Below are 21,825 nucleotides of genomic sequence, written 5' to 3'. Positions count from 1 at the left end.
AGTTTGATTTAAAAAATATATATTTTCTAAGTGTCTGTCACCATATCTGCCACGTTATAATATTATCTAACTTCCAAAATTTATTCATATACTCTTTGTTTCATTACAAATGGAAGCTTTTTAACGATTCTTACRAGATCACGAAGAGCACCAGTTCATTTGTTGCTCTTACTATAAAACTCAGAACACAAATTGATTTCTTATAATATGGTTAAACATGATGCTTCTATTAGTAAATGATTTCATAAGACTAAATTATTACAATAAGGAAAAATGACTTTAAATTGATCATATTCTGTTTTATCTTCAAGTTTGCTTTTTCCTAAATTTTATCAACAGAGAATTCACCATTTTAGGTGTAAGGCCCACACTTAAAATTGCACTAAAAGTTAATTGCAACTATTATATTGTTTTCTTATTCTTTTACTGCCCTGTCCATGGTGAAAAAATCCATCTTTCATCAAGTGCTAGATCATAAGAATAGTTATGATTTGTTTTCAACTATATTTCCTAGACAGAGATATAGCTGAGTTCTACTGATACTTTCAGAAGAATGAAGATACTTAGCATATAACAAGGACCTAGTTCTATGTTTGAATCTAGCTTCTAAAAAGCAATTGAAGCTAGGTTTCTAGCATTAGGGTAACAGTAACAGCAAGAGAAACACRGCCTGAGTATTCCCTGTTTTGAGTCATTCTTATGTTGCTGCCTACCAACAGAAGGTTTTATGAAATTATGAATTTTAGGCTAAACTCAGTAAAAGCAGGAAAAAAAGCTCTTTAGTAGCTGTGCTAATTTTAATGGGAGATGGAARGATGTTCTTGTTTTCACTTCTCTGATTCTACTAATACATGACTGTAATTCATTAATTCAGGGTCAAACAATGAACCTCTGAGCAATTATTCACATGAGTAGTCTCATAGAATTCAATGTCCTCATTTAATGTGCCCATTAAAATGGTGCAAGGGTGCATCTGACTAAAGTAAACATTAGTTCATAACAACACACAATGGCTAGCCCTGCAAAGTCCCTAATCTCACCCACCATGAGAAAAAAAGAGAAAAGCAAATTGCTTCATGAATYTGGCTTGGTCAAGCAAGCAGTTTAACGAGAAAATGAGCCTAACACCTATTCAGAAAATGAGGAGACTCAGATTTTTTCAGAATTTTAGAAATTATTTTGTACAGTTTGGAGAAATTCAAGAGAATGCCAACGAAGGAAAAATCTAAGACATGACTTGAAAAATACTTCAGAATTGCCCTGGATCAGCACAAGGAGGGAGGAAATACTGAGKCAGACAGGCTTACAGACACCTTGGTCTCATTTGTAGTCTCACTTTATGTTGAGAGCAGACATCATAGCAGACAGCATAGCCTTTGCAGAAAGGCTTTGCTTTCCACTACCCAGTTTTAAAAGATGTTAAGGGAGTGTGAGCCCAATCCAAAACAGAGAATTCACGCTTCTCATCACCATTCCACTGTACCACACCAGAAAGKATCCTCCCTTGCCTCAGATTAATTTGAGCCAAATTACTAATTCACTTCCCTAGGAGCATCTCTATGGTATGTTCTGTACTTACATATGTATAAATCATATTGACTATATTATTACTGACTGTATTAATTCCATAACTGGCATTCAGACAGCCAAACATTCACAGTAAGTATTAATTACCCCTCTGTATTGTATAGTGGGTAACATAGGGACAAAAAAGTATCATCTCCTAAAGTGTTTCTTGTAGCCAGTGATGTTTTGTAGTCAGAAAAAGATGTTCCTCTCGTAGCTAAGAAAAGCGCCTAGTTTTGTATTTTGAAACTAGCATTGTAGCTTGCCAAAGACTGTGAAAAACCTTCTGCCTTCCCCAGGATGAAGGTTGCCTTTATGAATAGCCAATTTAGGGCYCTGAGAACAAAATTGGTGGAAAAATGTTCCCAAGACAAATCAGGGCTGGGATGACAGAAGACATCTCCTTTATAAAGTATTTTGCACTGGTGTTATTTGGCAGATGTTATTTTCCCAAATAATAATGCTCTGTAAGTAGTTGTGTCCATAAAACTCTATGCTATCTTTTCAAATATGTAGCATATGTGAAAATTTAAGCAGACTTTTTCATTCCTTTACAAAAAAGAGATTACAGAATTATAATGCTCTGTTACTATTATTCCAACGAGTCATTTCATCTGAAAAGTGATATTTCTTATCTTTGTCCTTAGAATTATTCAACGTAAGTGCAGCTTGCCTTTATGAAAGTTAACAAACATAACCTATCCTTACTTCAATATAACACACCAAAGAAAATAGCTAATGCTACTTGAGGCAGCATTCCTGAGATGAGACAGAGAGATCTTAAAGGAAGACTTTAAAAGGTCTTCATAGGTCTTGAGAATTATATCCATAGTCCTGCAAGGGAATTATCATCTCCTATGGCCTACACACGGGAGCTGTGGCTGGGMTAAAACACTGGATGCAATTCAGGCCAGCTAAAATGGCTGTGTCCCACTACATTAGAACCTTTTCTTTTAATACTTCTTGACATAAAGACAAGGAACTCAAGAGAAAGGAGAATAAATCCACTGATATCACTGCTTTAGCCTCTGAAGTGTAATGTATGATTGAATCACTTAGTAACATTCTCTATTATAAACAGCAAGACCAAGTTCCACAAAATACTTACAGTTCTTTGCATTAGTAGGGGACCTTCATCATTAAAACTTGATTCCATATTGATTATGTCATCAATAACCTCTTCCATCTAATAAAATAATATTTTAAACTAATCATTATTAACAATAATGCAGATAATGTTATTCTGAAAATATAGAGGAAATAATCCTGAGTATATACTGCATCAATAAAACTAAATTTCAAAAACTGATGTCTTAAACTTCAATGAATTCAGGCACTTTTACAAGATATTCATATTTTATACTTCTAGTGGAAAAAAAATTGTGGTTTAGTACGTTAGCTTTTTCCTCTCAACACCAGCAACCTATTTGCCTTTTTTTAACCCCTTATTGCAAGACCAAGATTAGAACACAGGAGTGTATTGCTGAATTGTAACTATGATACATCACCTTCAGCAGATATGTCATATCCACAGGGTATTTTTCTACTGGACCAGGAAGACTAAAAGGAATCCGTGCTTCTTCAAGAGCATGAGTCACTCATGATTTGGTGTTATACTCTGCTCTCAGGATTCAGAAGGCAGAGGTTTGTGTTGTGTTTRGAAGCATAAAAATTAATGATTTCTCTTTTGATGTATACTGGATACTTTTCGAACCAGCCTTCTGGTCCTATATTTTTGTCCCAGTCTGAATCAAGAACTGCTAAAGCAGATGGAATAATGAATTAATTATATGAGGTAAAACAGGATATATTTTCCAGAAAAATATATCAACTTGAAAAAGGTTCAGTATTAAGTTTTCGTTGACAAATTTGGTCTAGTTCCCTTCACAAAATTACCTTAAAGAAGATCAGAAAAGGAACCTGCCACTGTTAACTGTTATCTGCAGGAACAGCTCACTTGTGCTCTGAGGATTTCCAAGCAAATCTCAGTTCAAAAAGCTCTAGTGAAGGCAACGTGGAAGGCTCTATGAAATGATTTCATACTATAGGCCGTGGACCATTCACAGGCCAAGGACTATGCCATACAGATTCTTAGGCCGAGTGGCATATCACAACTCATATTGACACTTCTCTTCCCCTTCCAGAAACAGGGCACATGTTGTCTCATGAATCATGCCCAGACTTAACTAGGAGGCTGCTGTCTGGGCCAAAGGATGCCAGAGACTATCTCAAAAATTAGGCAGTATGAATAGTCACAGTCCAGTGTTCCAGCCTTGGTTGCCTTGTTGATCCCATACCTAGGCTGATCTGCAGGTTACATCTGTACTAGTAAATTATACAGTACCAGTGAGTTGCCTAAGGCTCTGGAACAGGATCATTTAGATTATTATAATGGTCACTGCACAGATTTTGGCCTGTGCCAGCTGTCACACTCCCAAATATTGCCAGGCACCGTTCAGGAGGGAGCCATAGGGGATTACAAGCAGCCTTCTTGCTCTCGAGGACAAAGTATAAGAGCATGGGCACAGGCTGCTCCTGGTCAGACACCCTCAGTGCTAAGAATGATCCTCGATATGCTGCATTTGCATCCACAAAGGCCTCCATACGAGGCCTCCACGAAGGCCATCTAAAAGAGCCTTTGCAGAGCAGTGGCTCCAATAATCCATAAATCTCACATAAAATGTTAGCTCTGCTGAAGAAATGTAGGGACCCCAGATGAGCTCTCCAACAAGTGTTGGTTTTATTTTTTCAGATCTCTCTCACTTAGCAGCGTAGCATCCAAATGTTCAAGGTGGGTCTCAGTGTATTTGTAAGACTCTTCTGTTCTGTTAAAGCCCAAGGGATGATATGGCATCTCGATTTCTTATTTCTGTAGAAATTTTCCTTTTACCTAATAAGCACTCTCTCTTGAAATCTATTGAAGTATTAAAGGCCATAATGATCTACATCTCACACTGACTGAGAATTTGACATTGCATAATAGCTGTACCTCTATTAAAATCAATGGTGGCACTAAAGTTAGCAGATCTATGCCAATTTACCCAAGATAACCCATATATTAATATATCAGCTAACTGAAAAATGAATGAATGATTCTTTCAGTTACATCTTTAAAGTAATCAGTATTTAACTTTGTTATGCAGATAGGATAATACTTTTAGACAGAAATAACTCTCATCTGAAAAAAAAGGTTTGCATTGCAAAGTACATGTTCGGAAAATGTACAGCAATATATGACTCATAGATAAAAAGATGCACCAGTACATTTAAACTGGCAGTAATTTAGAAGCCTGATCATGCAATAAGCTACTCATATGACATTCAAGGCAATCACCCGTGCAATCCAGAAGGATTCAGCAGGCAAGAGCTGTGTCTGAAGGTCCCACAAAAGCAAAGTCATCTTTTGCCCACAATTAATGCAAGATGAACCATACCACATTTTCCTAAAAGTAGTCAGTGCCCCTTTCCCCATTCTTTTTGCCAGCCCTGCCCTACCGCATTTTCATGTTCTCCTCCAAGGGCCAACAGCTTGGTAACTGGACTTTCCGGTGTGCCAATGTCACTGATGGGAGGCATATGTCCGTTTCTTAATAAGGAAGCAACACCAGCAGGCTGGATTGTGTGGGAGTGGGACAGGGAGAGCGTTTGGCTGGACAGCTTGGTATCAAGGGTCAGGTACTGCTTCACTTGGTGCCTCTGGCTTTGCTGTATATGGTATCTAGACTGATTTTCCAAGTGAGTTTGTACCTGTGAAGAAATGGAAATAATTACTAACATTTCAGACACAGCATTACACACACACTGACTTAAAGAATTTTAAAACAACAGATTCAGCTTTTATACCTGTTGGATAGAATTACTATGAATCTCAAATCTTTTTTAACTTTTGACACTTATGCATTTCTTCTTGTTTACTATTTTCATATAACACAGCAGAATAAAACTTTGAAATAATTATCAAAGAAAAATAACATAGGAAACATAACATGATCTTTAGAAATGATCAGAAGTGTGTTGCATGTTTTTCTTTTCTCAATCTAGACTGGTCTCTGCTGAAATCACTGACCATTCCAAWCAAATCTAAAAGTATATATGTACTCAAATATAAATATCACAAGGTAATTATTCTTCTATACTTATAACAGTGAATAAATTCACAAAGAAAACTATAACTCAACTATCTTTAAGTAATGAAAACAGCAACTGAATTCACTATGCCTAAAACCACATTTGGCTCACCTTGTGGTAAGAACAGTCTGTTAAATGAGGCATTGTTGTATTTTTGCAAAAAAAAAATATATAAAAACAACACTGAGTCCAAGCTTACAGTCCTAGATGATTGCTCACTATCCTCAAAGCATGCAGTCTTCTTGAGGCGCCTCTYGAGGACAGAGCGATTTTTGCTTTGGAAGGACTTTATAAACTGAGCAGTCATGCCAAAATGGCTAATTGAGTAAGATTTTGAGCCATCCTTTGATTGTAGAGATTGACAATTGTTACTTCATACAGCTCCCATTTCAGATCAATGTCACATCCTGCTATTTGGCTGCCAGAGAAACACTGCATACACAAACCCTACTGTCATTTCAGCCCTGTGGCTTTCTCTTTTTGCTATGGCATGCCTAGTCACAGGTTTCTTGCAATAAATTTTTCTCAAGTGGCCTCTAAGTATGATTAATATTAGTTAAATAACAGCAAGGATTGCTTTGAAGYCCTTATTTTCTCTGAAAAAAATAAGCCCATTTAAACAAACTTCTTTTTAATTTCCTTAACATACATAAGCAGAGATAAATAGCCCATAAAAGGGGTTTGCATTTAAATTAGTTATATTTTTGTACCATATTGCAGTACTTACTCTATTTTTAATTGTGTTATGGTGGCATGTCTAGAATTATTTTAATTATGTCTCTTTAAACTAATTTTCTAGTCATGTAAAAGAGATTAAGCTATGCAATAATGAATATAACATTAATTATTTTGATGTAAGCCTTAGAGTTATTAAATAACATTTCATTGAAATATTGATATAAAGTCTTAAATGCACTATTTAGTCCTTCCATGTTTTATATGAGAAAGGTATGCATCACATGTATGGTTTTAAAAACTGTATGCATGTATTTTATTTAAATTGTGGTATTATTTTATTTAAATTGTGGTATTATTTGTCTTAACTGTCAAATGTGTCAGTTTTAGGAAGTATTTGTGTTAATTTTAGAAAGTATTTAATGCCCTGTTAATTTAGACTCTTATTCCTCATGTGCAAGGACACACATAAATCCATCCCAAATCATTCCTATGCTTATGCATATATTTGTCCCCCCAGTTTCAGTAAGTGTTTTCTTAAATTAGAATCTAAACACAAGAGTACAAGAGCACTTCTCTTGAATGATCTTCTTCACTGCTTCGATCCTGTCTGTACTGTCCTGTCACAAACAGGAAAAGAGTTTAAAGCTTCTCTGATGGGATCTGTTGCTTTCGTTTTTCCCTTTACTGTGCAAATCACAGTCATTGTAAAGTAGAACTGTTAGGGTTAAAACAGGATCTATGACACGATTTTCATAAGGAACAACCTTTACAGTCCTAGAACCATCTTTGTACAGCTAAATAAATAAATAGAAGTCGATGTCAGCAATCGGCTGTACAGCATTTTTGAAAGTCTAACTATTATGTAAAGACAAARAATAGCTGGACTCCTATTTTTATAATCATAAAGCAAGTATACAATAAATGGCAGAAAGGATGCCTTGCTATGCTGAAGGAATACTCAGATTGCAAAATCAAGCTCTCAAAAACAAGAAATGACAGTTAAAACCGCCCACGCAACACGTGCAAAATAGGAGCAGAAACTCAAATTTTAATAATTTTATGAAACCTGATAGTGAACTGTTAGTTACCACAGTTTGATTCATTTATTCTCCAGTGAAAGACAGATGATTTGTATTACCTTATATCAGCAATATTACACTCCATTTAGGTTTTCTGAATGTTTAAAATGAAATAAACTTTTAAGTATTACCATAATTACAAACACCAGGTTTTCATTCTGAACTTTATTTTAATCCTGTAATGATGGTTAAGCAGTGGAGCAGATTTYTCAGAGAGGTCGTGGAATCCCCATCCTTAGAGATTTTCAAAACTTAACTGGACMAGGCCCTGAGCAATCTCATCTGACTTTGAAGCTATCTTTTCCTCAAGCGGGCATTTGGACTAGATGATCTCGAGATGCCATTTCTAACTTAAATGTTTGCATTATTCTGTTTCATCCAGTAATGAAGAGAAAATAAAACAAAAAAGAAATCTGGAGATAGTAAGAGAAATTGCAGCTGGTAGTCAAAACTTTGAAACTCTAGATAATCATTCATAAGTCTAGAGAAAAAATGGCATTTGAATATTCAATTCAGTGAAATAAATGCCAAAAATAAAGGAACTGAAAGGTCATTCTGAAATGTGAGTAATCGTTGTAGTTTTTTGAAATTATCATATTTAGTGAAATTATCTATATACATAAAGCTATTATTTACATGAAATGTGCAAAATATAGGTCTGTTTAGTGTATTTACCTTTATTTTCCTTCATTTAAATGAAAGATCTATGAAAGTCATTGTAAAATTTGAGTTATGGAGGAGAAGATTAAAAAAAAACACAAAAACAACACAATTTAGAGGTTGAATTAGAGGTTAGATTTAGAGGTTAAATCTCTAAAGGTCTTTCGGTACCTTAATCCATTATTCAGCCATGACTTACATTCTCAAGCTGTTATTCAGCTGCCTCCTTGTAGTCAGGTTTTCTCAACCTTAAGCTCCCAATATGCCTACATGTTCATGTTGCTGACCGAACATGGACAAAACAACTCAGATCTATATGCACTAAGGTGCATGAAGTCCTTACTCATGTGCATATTTAAGATCAAGCAAAAGAGGTCCCTTCTAACACACACACAAAAAATATTTTTCAGGGCATTCCATTTCATCCAATAATCCAAGCAGGACATCATCCTGAAGTGCTGGGAGTCTACATTTCTAATCCCTCATCATCTGAGGATTTCCCATGGTCTGAGAGAACATCTTGTCACAGGCTCACAGGCTACATGAAATACTAAACTGAAGGTCTCTGAATCTCTCCAGTTTTTGACCTTCCACATAAGAAATCATTAAAACTTCTTTGGATCAGGCATCTGATATTGATCTTCATCTTCCAAATTTCCAGAGAGAGAGAGAGAGGCCTTCAGACAAAGTCCAGGAGTAAACTTCATCTTCTGGCGCACCTGTTGTGGGAGTATTTTAACTCCCAGTAAAGTCAGTGGGCTGTATCTTGCTGTCAAGCTGAAATTATATAGGTTCCTTTGACTCTTTGGAAATCTGTGTGGAAGAAGTGCTAGTTCTCCTCCTCAGCATTCTCTTGTAGCTCTGGTAGCCATTAACTTTAATGTTAATTATTTGAGATTTTTTGAGAAGTGAAGGATAGCATAAAATTCAACAGTGAAGACATTACCTGCTCCCTTTCAGACACTTCTTTTTTCTGTGATCTTTCTTGCCTAATCATGGTGATATTAGAGCCAAGTCAGAACCAGAAGCATCAAGCATGCAGGGAACCGAAAGCATCCAGYCCAAGTACAAATTCCAGTAGAACAAAATCAGAACAGAAATCAACACTTTGAGATGGATTTTGCAATCCAGAACAGAACCTAATGTGCATATAACTGACTGTATCTATTTCTATTTTGTATCCCACTGAGGAGTCAGTTTTGAGAACAAGAACTTAACTGCTTTTCAGAATTACAGATATATACTCAAACTTCTTCAATTATTCTTTCTAATCTGAGCATGTATCCTGATGTTGTTGTAAAACTGTGGTAGAATTGTGTAACAACTTTTTCCACTCTCACACTAATTTTACTTTCTTTTCTAATGTATTTCACAACAGCATAACTAGCTCTTCAGTATTTATTTACACAAGTGTTAAATATTTTACTTCCACATTTGCAGATGAAATTTTTCCATCAAGAAAAAAAATATCTAGGTTTATCTCCAGGATGCTAAAGGTAAAAATGAAGATATATTTAGGGGACCTAAATGAATCATGAACAATGTCAACAATATTCCAGTAAGTAATAGTGCTAAATATTGTACTGGTGTTCATACAGGGCAAGTAAGTGACCCCTGTACCCCTCGGGTGGTTAGCCCAACATCAGTCCCAGGTAAAATAATGGAAAAGCTCAAAAGAGATTCAATTAATAAATTATTAAAACATATGAATATAATTAATGCTAGTCAACATAGTTCTGTGGAAAATAAGCCTTGTCAAACAAATCTACTTCTGCTCTTTGATGAGATTTCAAGTTAGGTTGCCAAAGGTAAGGATGTAGGCAAAATATACTTCAACTTTTATGTGTCTTTTGACTCAATATTCTAATTAAAAATATAGCACTACACAATATCAATAAAGCATGTTTTAACTGGATTAAGAATTGGCTAACGAACATGAGTAAGAAAGCAATCAGTAAATGCTCAGCATCATAAGAAGGTCTCTTCAGTCTTGTATTATTGAAAATTTTCATCGGTGATTTGCAACTAGTGTAAAATAAAACATCCAAGAAACAACAAATATTGTTTAGAGTAGTGACATCACTTAAACAAAATGTGTTCTGAGCCAGCCAAGTACACAACTACATTTGCTGTAAGAAGAAATACAGAATGAAATAATGCAGAAAACTGAATAGAGAAAACTGTGGAAGGAACAAATCTGAAGATGTTTTGGGGTCATAACAGATAAGCAACTCAACAGAAGAGCCCAGTGGATGTTCTAGCGAGAAAGGGTAAATGTCATGAAGATGGCAGTAGCAAATGGAAGCCTGGTTTGATTCTGCTTTCCTCTATGGCTCAGAAGAGACCAATAATAGAATCCCGAAATATTTCTATTTTCAAAAGACCGTTAAAATTTTGAAAGCTGAAAGGAAATACAAAAGTAACTGAGGACCAAAAGAAGGTTGTTTTGGTGAAGGCTTAATGAAATTTCATTATGTTTTTGCTGTCAAACTGAAATTTGTGAGGTGATCTGATTACAGGGAGTGCTGAGCGTGAAAGAGGTCTCTAGGCTAACACAGAAAGCATGATGAAAATCACTGGTCACAAGCTGATGTTAGCAAGCTGACATCAGAAATTATGGGAGTAGACACTGAAATATACAATGAAAGGAAATGTTCTAACTGCTGTTTTCTTCAAATTAAGGAGGTATGACTTTCTGGAAGACATACGCTAGCCAAATCCAAGATATGCTTTTATCAAACATGTTCTTGAACTCAAAACTGAGTATTAGAATAATAACTGAATGGAATATAGTACTCCATGATTTAAAAAAAAAAATCAGAATGAGTGTTGTAATAGTCCCTCTGCCTTTAAAATTTATGCATTTTTGGATGTGAGAATTGGCTAGTATAATAGTAACATTTTTTTTGATGAAAATTCACACTGAATTTAATAAATATTAAAGTCTGTTACAACATAATATTTTTAAACATAGTCATGGTAGACCGAACAGAACTCAGCAGACTTCATTACAGTTTGCTACTCACACTAGAGGTTAATTTATTCCAGTGTTTTTAATGGCTTTTGAAATAAAATTCCTCACATTGATGGGATCACATCATTTATCATTAGTCCTGAATACAACACCTCACTAAAACTGTTTGAGTTAGGGCTTCATGTTCTTTTCAGTCACACTACCAGAATATAAGCATCTAATCATGATTTTTTTAATTATTAAAATGTTCTGTAAGTACCTAAGAAGTCTAATTCTATTTTAAGATAAGAAACACAGTCACGACACAGACTATTTTTGTTCTTTCTCTAAGGACTTTCAACTGGATTCTAAGGGTGAAAAAAAGCATATTTAGTGATGAAATAATCTTTTTGAACTTTTAGTAGAAATTAACATCAGTTGCTTATTTGTTCTGCTCTCTCTATTAAACTTTTTGAGAAAAGCTTATATATGAATTTATTTCATAATAAAAAGAAATTTCAATTYAATTTAGCAATTATACACTTCTATTTTGTCTTAAAAATTATCACCAAATAATGCAGCTGCTTACTTAATGTTCAGTTTCTGAAAGCATGTGTGAATATGTCAATTAACTACTTAAGCTAAACACWGTAATTAATTTTTTAATATGAATATTTTCCATATTAGAACTTTGATCTGACTAGATGAGACCTTCTCTGTTAATATGCACGAAGAGAGAATACAAAGCAAAAGGCATCCAGTCTAGCAATTTGTAGCTGTGTTTAGCTGACGCCTTACAGTAGCTTTCAAGATAAAAAAAAATTCTCATGTGACTCTAATGCACTATTTTCATCTTGTTTAACCTTTGACATTATATTCATCAAGAACTTGTGAATGTTCTTTCAAGGGTGAAGAGACTAAAGAAGAAACATTTTACAGTTTTTTGACAAAGGCCACATCTTCAACAATGAGCACTACTTCTCTATTTTGGTATTTCAGTGTCCAAAAATAGATGATAATTATAAATGTGGGGTAGGATGGAAGCAATCTAAAATCCTCCATCACACTGCCAACCATTATTGCAACTACAATATTGTTTATTTTATCCGTAATAAAGATTTTTAAAAGTATATTAATTTCACAGTTGTTTGCTTGAGACAGATTTGCATAACTTTTGTAATTATTCTTAGAAAAAATATTTTCAATTATTTCAGAAAAATTACATTTCAGAAAAATTCAATTATTTCAGAAAAAATCATTTCAGAAAAATACTTAAAAATGCATTTCCTTTTATATAAAAATGGATATTTCTATAATATGCACTTGAAATTAAAGGAAGTCAGCTGTACAGAGCAGGACAGTACATAGGTAATCCAGTCATAAGATGTGAGTTATGATATTCATGACATTATTTTTGCCATAGGAGAGTGCCCCTGTAATTTAAAAGTGAATTTAGGAAAACAGTTAATTATGTGACTAACTCCCTCTAAAGTCACTGCAACTTACATGTATTCACATTGAAATACAAATCTTAGTGACTCCCTAAATAAGGTTACATAAAAGGACATAACAAAATGTTTGCCTCTATTAAAGGCTTACATTTCACTGTCCTAGCCCAGATGGATTTCGCTGTTATTCACATTTTGGCCCAAATCTCTTTCCACTGGAATCAATACTGGTTTTTGTCATTGACATCATAAAAAGAAAGATAGTCTTTAATGTGGTTATTGTCCCAAGTTTTACTCCAGTTGGAAAAATAGAAGTGAGTTTGTGTTATTCACACTTTGACTATAGACAAGCTGGACACAGAAGTCATAAATCATACTTCCGTCTTGCAGTCTACTATACATGACTCTCTCTTTCCAAGTACAGATCCACTTAAGAAAAATTTATAAAACAGGTTTCCACTGAGCTCTGCTGACATGAAGCATTTTGCAAGATCAGAACCTGAAAGTAAGACATGACTTTCAAAATGAGAACTGAGTGAACTGATGAGCAACATCAATGATCAGAGATCATTTCAGAGTGGGTTATTTTGTTCTAGAAGAGAAGATTGAGATGGAACATAATAAAATGCTTCAGGTCTTTAAAAGGCTGTGGCCAAACCACAGATTTCTCTATAAGGTGAATAAGTAACACAGCATCAAATTGCAAGAGTGAATCTGACCAAACATTAGGAACAGATTTCTCATGCTAAGAATAGTGAAGGATACAGTAGAGATTACCTGAGGAGATGACAGTCTCTCAAAATTAAAAGTCTTTTAAGTGAGGCAAGCATTCCTGGAAGGACAGGGCAGAGATGATGCTAGCCTAGGGATAAGAAATGGACCTTCCCAAATCCTCTTCAGTCATACATTTTCAATGAAATCCACCTATGTATTGCAGCAAACATATCAGGGAACAAACTCAAACAGGTGTCAAAACAGGTAGAAGACTAAATGTTTCAGCAAATTAGCAATCATAAGAAATATGCAAGAGGGATGTGGGAGTAAAAGTACTACAAAAGAGACTTTGCAAATATCAGTGATGAATAAGAAAAAAAAATTCTCTATAAACAGCAGAACAGTATTTCTCTCACAGGGAGAAAGGCAGTAGAACTCCCATGAATATGGCTATCAGAGGTTATATCTTATAACTAGCTAGTTCCTGTCAAATGCCTGTGCAGAGGTCATGATTTGGACAGCATTCCCCATTGTGGTATTCTCTAGCACTATCTAAGCGTTGATGGAGCTCAATCTTTTCAGGTATTTCTCTGTGCTAACCTCCTTGTGCAATCAGAAATGAGTTGGGGAAGCCAACTACTTGCACTGAACAGCTACAGCAACGTTATCAAAGCAAGCAGTTCTATTTGCACTGGTATACCTGAGACACTCTTGGCTTCTTAATTGAACTCCTGCAGTTAAAATACGTACAACTCTGATGGCTCCTTATCCATCACCAAGCTTGACTTCTGAAGAAAGGATCCCTAAGGTCTTAAGGCCAGTTTGTCATCTTTTAAAATAACAATGAGTCTCAATGACTTTGTGGTCTTTATTGGCAGAAAAAGCCTCAAGTTTTTAGCAGTGCAATATAAAAACAGCCTATAAAGTTAAGCAAAGCAAGCTACATGAAATATTTTTACAAAACTATCCTTTTCATTTAAGTTAGAATTTAAGCTGAAAATCTAAACCATGAATAAAACCAACTACTATAGTTAATAGGCCACATAAGCATAATGATGGACCACAATCAAATTTTGAAACTCTGTCTAATATCCTTACTTTGACTCTGCACAGTGACCCTGTCCATGGTCTCATTGATTCATGAGATCTGTGAATATAATAAATCTTTACTGTTCCAGTTCCTCGTTATTGTTATTTAACATTATTAAAGGATGGAAAATGAAACTACTGCATTTGAAGAATGGAAAGAAACTTTTTGTATAGCTAGCTACATTTAAAGAGGTCCTGATATCTTTATTTAAATATCTCTCTCTGTTTCTAGAGTCATTCTAATTAGGTCATGTAATAAGATGCTATTAAATTGAAAAGAAGACACTAGGTATGTATTCTAGGGAAATCAGTTTTAAATATGAAAACCATAATCATCTCTATTAATGATCTTCCACTGATGCTGTTTATTGATCCCTATAACAGAAACAAAATAGCAGCATTAAAAGTTCTCCTGCATTTGTCAACTGCAACAAATCACATGGAGTCCTAAAGATTATAGTCATATTAGTATGGCAAACTTATAACTAGAATGATGTAGCTTAATCATAGAATTAAAAAATTCTGATAAATATATGTCAAAAAATCTATTTCAAAAGGTAGGATTCACAGAGCTCTGTGGCTAATAACATAGGGGTCAGCAATGATGAAAATGTCTGCAATCACAAAGGTTTACATTTATTGTCAACATTGCTAGTTATTTAACTTCACATGAAAGTACTCAGAAAAGTCAGAGGAAGACTCTATTATGAATATCCACATAGTCTATTTTAAAATTGCTGTGCAAAGACTGGAAAATAGGTGTAACATTAGAGAGAATCAGTAAATATGTATGCTATCCTTATGTACAGATGAGAAAGTCATTTGGCCAGAATCTTAATTAGGATAAACCAAAAGAAGAAAGATCATTGATGTATCAGCTACTCTATAAATTCCTGAATAGTTTTAAAAGACTGATTTATTCTTTGATTTGTGATTGTTTTCATATGATACCAACTATAAAATTTTTCATCTATATCTCAAATTTAGGGATAAGAAAATTCAGAAATAATTCAACAAGACAGCAGATATTTTATCATTTTAGATGCAATGATAGCAGTAATACCTGTCCTGTTCAGTTATAGACAGCAAAGCAATTCTAGATGCTTGAGGTGAAAAATAAATTTTCCTGATATGTAAGGATATGGACATCCAATATAATATGGAAAAAAAGTATTGATGATAAAACTGTAAGAGGAGGAATCATACTTCATCATTTGAGTACAATGATAATCCTGAGGTGAGCGTTGTATCTTTTTGCTTTTCCTTCTTATTGTCATTAAACAAATAGTGCTTTTCTGCAAATAATCAACCCTTATAATGATCTCTGCAAGAACTTTTTTTGTGCCTCGGCAGCACAAGCTAATGAAAAAAAGACAACAATTTAATACAGTGATCCTAATTCTGGCCTGTTACACTTCATCAAAAAATAGAACAGATTCAAAACATTTGGTGATTTCAGATTAAAAAAAGATTTTTTACTGTTTCTAATAGGTAAGATCCATGACTGTGCCAAAGGTACCACACAGACTTCTCCCAAAATGCCTGAAACCCATTACCTGAAACGTATGATCAGTTTGTTAAAAGGTGGGTAACAATTTCACCACCAGATGACAGCACTGCTTACTTCTAACCACTTCCTTGAGTTTCAGACTTCCTCACTGAGAACAGAAACTGTACCTAAACATACTGCCTCCAGACTGCACAGYCTTAACTCATGCATTACAAGGATGGCGCAGAACGAAGGAAAACAAAGCAGGTGTCATAAGGTGGTACAATGAGGTAGTCACAAAATAACGACTAATTTGTTGGGTGAGTTATTTTTGGATGCCACGTTCAAGGCTGCGAATGGTTCTAGCCTCTGAAAACAAACAAACGAAACCAGCCCGAGCCTAAGAAAAGTTTTTTTGAGAAGTCGGGAAGATAACGATAAGAATGGGAAGAGGGCTACTTTCTATTCCCTTCCTCAGTCTCAGAATGAATAAAGCACATAAGGGGGGAAGTTTTCGAAGTAAGAATGCTAGGACCAGCTTCACAACATGGTTTTTGTGAAATCAAGGCAGCAACATCATTTTGAGCTAGCTTAGGATCTGGCCACAGAGCGCTGTCCTAGAAGAGGAGCAGATTCAGGTGGCTGACAGGRGTAGCTGACATTTCTATAAAAAGCAGGAATGGGACAAGAAAAAGTAACAAAAATACTGCACATCAATTGTCGATTGCATTTTTAAAAATCCATCTTGTCTATTTTATCTTCAAATATGTTTTATGGCAGTAAATGGCAATGAGTTTGACCATGTTCATGCTCTTACCTTGCTGTTCATGGGACTGGAAAATTTTACTGTCCCTTGGTCTCCCTTTTCTCCCTGTTCCCCAAGCTCCAAACTGTGTTTAGTCCATTTCACTGCCTGGACATAAAATCAGATGCTTAGCTCTTGCTTTCTCTGTTTTCAGTACTTGCACATCAGCTACAAATTGATATATTCTTCAGGCAATACACTTCTGTTTATATTCCAAGATTAGAAACAGTTGATTTACAGCATAATAATTACGTTGTCCTTAAGATATTTTAGTAATTTCATGGGACTAATGTTTATTGTTACTCTTCACAAATAAAAATCAAATAAAGAGCCAAGATGTTAGTCAAAAAAACCTTAGTGTGACCACAATTTATAAAAAATASAATTTAACCTTTTACTTAAAGTTGATATAATTTATTTTAAGGGAGGGTTTTCTGAACTGTAGTTTTACATGTTTGAATCTGAAAAGATACCTTCAGCCTAACACTAATGAATATCTAATATAGAGGAGAAGGGAAGCTGAGAATTCATTCAGCGAGCATTTATGTGTACAAGGCCCCAACACTTATTTTTTGCTGTACTCCACAGTTAACAGGAAATCTCACAAAAATAGCATAATTGGTACTTTCAGTACTGAACTGAGCAAGCAGCCTTGCCTTTTGACATGTATTTAAACTAATCTTGGTTCTCCACATGTTCCATTCAGCAGCCACTCAATTAGCCAGAAAAAAGATATTCATACCATTTCTAATGTACAACAGATCAAAATTCTATTCCTTCTCCAATTACTTGAATTTTGAAATCAGCTTTCAAAAACCTTTGAAAAAAGAACTCCTGCAAATACTCATAAACAGAATCAAGAGGTAGTCTGACGAAACATGTGCATGTCCTTCCGTGTTAGAATTGTACTTTACTGCATTTACATTTCAATACAGGTACAACAAACATCTGCACACATAGCAGATGCTACAGAGTAGGAGCTGGGGAAGAGATATCTGTKTAAGCTGAAACCACTCAACAATTTTCAGCCAGCATCCATTAAATAAAAACATGTTAATTAACAAAAGTTGATCTTACTCTGATTAACCAAGTGGAACACCCACTTAGTTTAAATAGGATTTTTGTGTGAATATAGAATTAAAGATTACTACTAGTAAGTCATTATTAAGAGCATTAATTATAAGCTGTATCATACTGAACAAGACAAACTAAGTCTTTCAAAAGCAATAGTCCTAATGTGGAAAGGAATGTACAAGTTAAAAATAAGTTAAGTTAAAAGTGTGTAGAAAATTATTTTTGTAGTTATTTAACTGTGTGAAATCTTTCTGCTCTCCTAGTTATTTTTTTAATTGAAAGTAAGAATATAGAATTTTTTAATGAACAAGAAATGGGGTGAACAAATTAATATCAATAAATGAGCTATATATTGGTAAATTAAATTAAGAAACAATTTTAAAATATTAAGTATATCTTTAGATACTTATGCCATTGTAAATTCTTATTTTCCTTGCACTATTTAATAATCAGTACATTGTATTAAAGAGTCTCCTGTAAGTTCCAAGAGATATAGAATTTCAGCAGGAAAAATGTCACAGTATTTGTACTGCAACAAAATGATGTACTGTCAGAGTTAAACCGAGTAAAATTAAATAAGTGAATTTATTATTATTATTATTATTATTAAGTTTATCCAATTGTCAGGTGAGTTCACTAGTATTTATCAGTATAATCAATGAGGCCTATTATGGAAAGAAGGCAAATTGTAGTCTCTGTGGTCTACTTTAAAAAGGAAGAAAAACTGTGATTCAGTCAAACATGCAACATAAACTGATCAGATTMATTTTCATCGTATAAAGTGCAGAAACACTGGTTTACGAACATAATTACCTACCTGCAGTGGCTGGATTTTTATCAGTTTTATCCCCTTTACAAAACAGCATCAACTCAAAGCCCAGGTACCAGGACAGAGCAAGCCAAACAAGGAAAGAATTGTACAAATCTGACCATGAATAATATATGTACATATCCAGCTGGTTTAAAGGAAAGAAAGGAGAAGTGGTTCATAAGGGTATTTCCTTAACTCTGGCTGGAATTTCAGTTAAAGAAAAAGAAATGATACAGCACTTTTGAGGACATAAACTTCCTGTCTGTGTCTTAAATGCACTATTAACTGAAGAACAGATGCTGAAAGAAATCAATAGCATAATGGCATGGCCATGTTAGTGGCTTCCTTCAATCATTTTATCAGTCTGTCATCACTGTTTCTGTCCATGAAGGCCATGAAATCTAAACACTGGGGCAGAACTCTCCCTAGTACAATTTCTTCTTATTATCATCCAGAATGAGTTAACTTTCTGTGCTTTAACATCAAGCACTACGATTGTTTTCAACCCAGTTCACAATCCCAGTATATATAACTGTTTCAAAGTTAACCACAAAATTTGCTCAGATTTACTTGGGCTGATTACTTCTTTTCATTAGTTGTATGTAGAGTACATGTGCAAGGCTGTTACATTTCAGTAACATCCTYGTTTTCCTCAGTGAAGCCCAGCTGGTGTGGGCCTCAGGACCATCCCCCTGAATTAAAGGGTGCAGAGCTGCCTCCCACAGTGAAGAAGGCTTTCATACAGCTTGAAAAATGTGGCAGAAAGACCAGCATATGTAAAGGTAGCCTCAAATTTTCATCACACTGATCTCTGGGCTTTTGCCTTTGTCCCTCCCTCGTTGACCACCCTTCTCACAGCTGCACTGTGCACAGCTCACTGTTACAGCCAGGATGGTCTATGTGATGGACAAGACTATYCTTTCCCAAAGATTGTGAAATCCCACTATTTGAAGTGCAGAATTTCTACTGTCACTCCTCAACTCTGGATCTCCAGTGGAACAATTTAGCTTATCACCTTAATATATYAGTCTACAAGCCAGCTAAATTTAACCCACATTTTCAATTCCTGAATCAAGACTTTCATGTTGACCACTAAATTTTCATTTTCACTTCCAAAGGTACAGTTTACATTATTGCAGCTTTTCTCTCTTCAAAAATATTTTTAGTGCAACTGAGTTGAAAATTTGCATTTAACAAGGCAAGTGAAAAGGTTCTGCTGAACTATTTCACCAAAACCCATTTTCTCTTATGTGAAGAAAATCTCCATAATCTTGAATGAAAGGAAGAGCATGGCAATATTGGTATATTCAAGTCAACTTAGATTTGCAGATGACTTTATCCTACTTGCTGGAAAGCTTTTAGGTAATGTTCAGAAGTTTTAGTGGGAAGAGTAGGAAATGCCGACTCACGATGAATAGGCGTAAAAAAACAAAACTGAGTTTAATACAATTGTGAAAGATGAAAACAGTATGACTAAGAATAATTAGAAAAGTTAAACTAGCTGGCAAGAATAGGCTGAAAATATAAGTAGAAAAAAATAGGGCTTGATAAAGACCTGTCAGAAGACTGAACAATGAGAGGAACATTAAGTTCAGTCTCTATTTTGAAGATATTTTGGGTAGCACTGTGTTACTAGCCTGAGTATCTGAAAGCAGAAATAAAGGCTTTACTGAGAAATCGGGAAGAATAAATCTGGAAAGGGAAAGAAAAACAAGTCTGTGATCATAATGAAAACCAAATAATCTTACAAAAAGAAAAGGAAAACCAAGATAAGGCAATCAAATAATCTGGGAAGCAGACAAAATGATCATGACCTGAGAATGTCAGAGCATAAGAAGAAACTTAGAGTATAACTTGGTTGTCTAGTGGATAATGCACTTAGGTGCCAAGTCTAATACTGGCCCTGTCAGTAATCAACATGAAGGAGTCACATTTACAGGAACAGAGTCCACAGCTTGGCACAAGAAAAGGTCCTGAGCAGTTATGTATAAGAAATGTTTTATTATTAAATAAAACCAATAAAAGGAATGTGTTCAGCATAAAAACCAGCTTGGATGTAGAAAATCATGGTTAGCTTACTTCCTTGAACAAAGGATATTGATATTCTACCTCAAGCTGAATAAACCACAGCAGCCAGAAATATATACACACATATGCGTGTGCGTGTGCGTGTGTGTGTGTGTATATGTAAGTGTATGTATGTGTATACATATGCATTTTAGCCAGGAAGTCCTTTGCCAGGAAGGGCTGGGAAGCATACAAAAACCTGCCAGCAAAACAAGAAAYGGCAATAATCCCAGCAGAGTTTATGGGTCATTTTGTAGATCTAAAGTAGGACTCGTTGTTTTGTTGCTGGTGTTTTCTGGAAGCTGGTAAATTTTGGACCAGGCAGTGAATAGGCAGGTGAATAATTTAAGGCTCTAAGTGCTTCATTAAATAAATCCCCATCTATCTTCCCTCTTAGGTAAGAAGACCATACCACTAGTGCAGTTTCACTGTTTAGAGGATATAGATACTTATTTGTTATAGGTTTCAAGATGTCAAAGTGTGCAAGGTATGTGTCAACTGTGCAAAATATGCCATGGATGACAGGGGAAAGGTGTTTCATGGAAGCGAAGCCCAACTAATTTTCTAGTCAAACTTCAAATAGTGAGGAGTGACCTCAGGAAAACATACTGCTGAGGATTCAGTAAAAGCCACAGAAAACTCTGTAGTAAATGTTTCTTATTTCAATACCAGTATACAATTTTAGTGTCCAGTAGCCCTAGGATTCAGACACCAGGAGTAAGAAGTGAATGAGCAAATGTTACAAGAGAGATGAACATGGCTGTTGGTTCTCTAAACTTATCCTTAAAGCTCACTCTGAGAGATCTGGTGTAACACACTCTGGGCTTCTTTTGAAGTAACAGACTAGAAAATGGCTTCGCATAGAGGCAAGACAGTTTAAAATGATTCAAACTATAATATGATTCAAATGGTAAAATATCAGTGACTGYTGTACAGTAAAATTCTAATTCTCTYTTACTGTAGACTTCAGATCTGGGCACCTGTGCTGCTGAAAATGTAGAGAGTAAGCAAGAGAGAGGTTGGTAAGAAGTAGCTGAAAATAGGACTGTAGAAAGAAGTGGCCTGCACAGTATTAGGAAATATTAGCCTTCGTATAAGCCTTCATTATATAGGGATCATTCATGCTCTGAGCAGTGATATAAATTCAGATGCTATTTTACATCTGTACAATAAAATCAGTTAATGTAAAAATGTGGTATACAAAGTATTGTAGGTTAGAAAAAAAGTCACCTTTCATAGTTGTGACTTTCTCTACCACTATGTA

General features: G+C 35.0%; 1 protein-coding gene across 2 annotated transcripts in view; it reads right to left on the bottom strand.

Moving 5' to 3' along the window:
• The window catches only part of TFEC (transcription factor EC), an 88,947-nt gene that overhangs the window by 25,694 nt on the left and 41,428 nt on the right, over nt 1–21,825 (bottom strand). Inside the window, exons 2-3 of one of the 2 annotated variants that reach the window (XM_085307102.1) lie at nt 5,062–5,313; nt 2,675–2,752 (exon numbers count right to left, since the gene is read on the bottom strand). In XM_085307102.1, the coding sequence (XP_085163228.1) occupies nt 2,675–2,752; nt 5,062–5,313 (330 nt within the window). Of the gene's footprint in view, nt 1–2,674; nt 2,753–5,061; nt 5,314–21,825 lie in introns of those variants that run through there. The other variant, XM_085307103.1, reaches the window with a different exon arrangement.

This window comes from Rhea americana, unplaced genomic scaffold, assembly GCF_003343005.1.
Source record: "Rhea americana isolate MKP2758 unplaced genomic scaffold, rheAme1 scaffold_252, whole genome shotgun sequence".
Classification (NCBI taxonomy): Eukaryota; Metazoa; Chordata; class Aves; order Rheiformes; family Rheidae; genus Rhea; species Rhea americana.
This window is presented reverse-complemented; position numbering and strand designations above follow the sequence as displayed.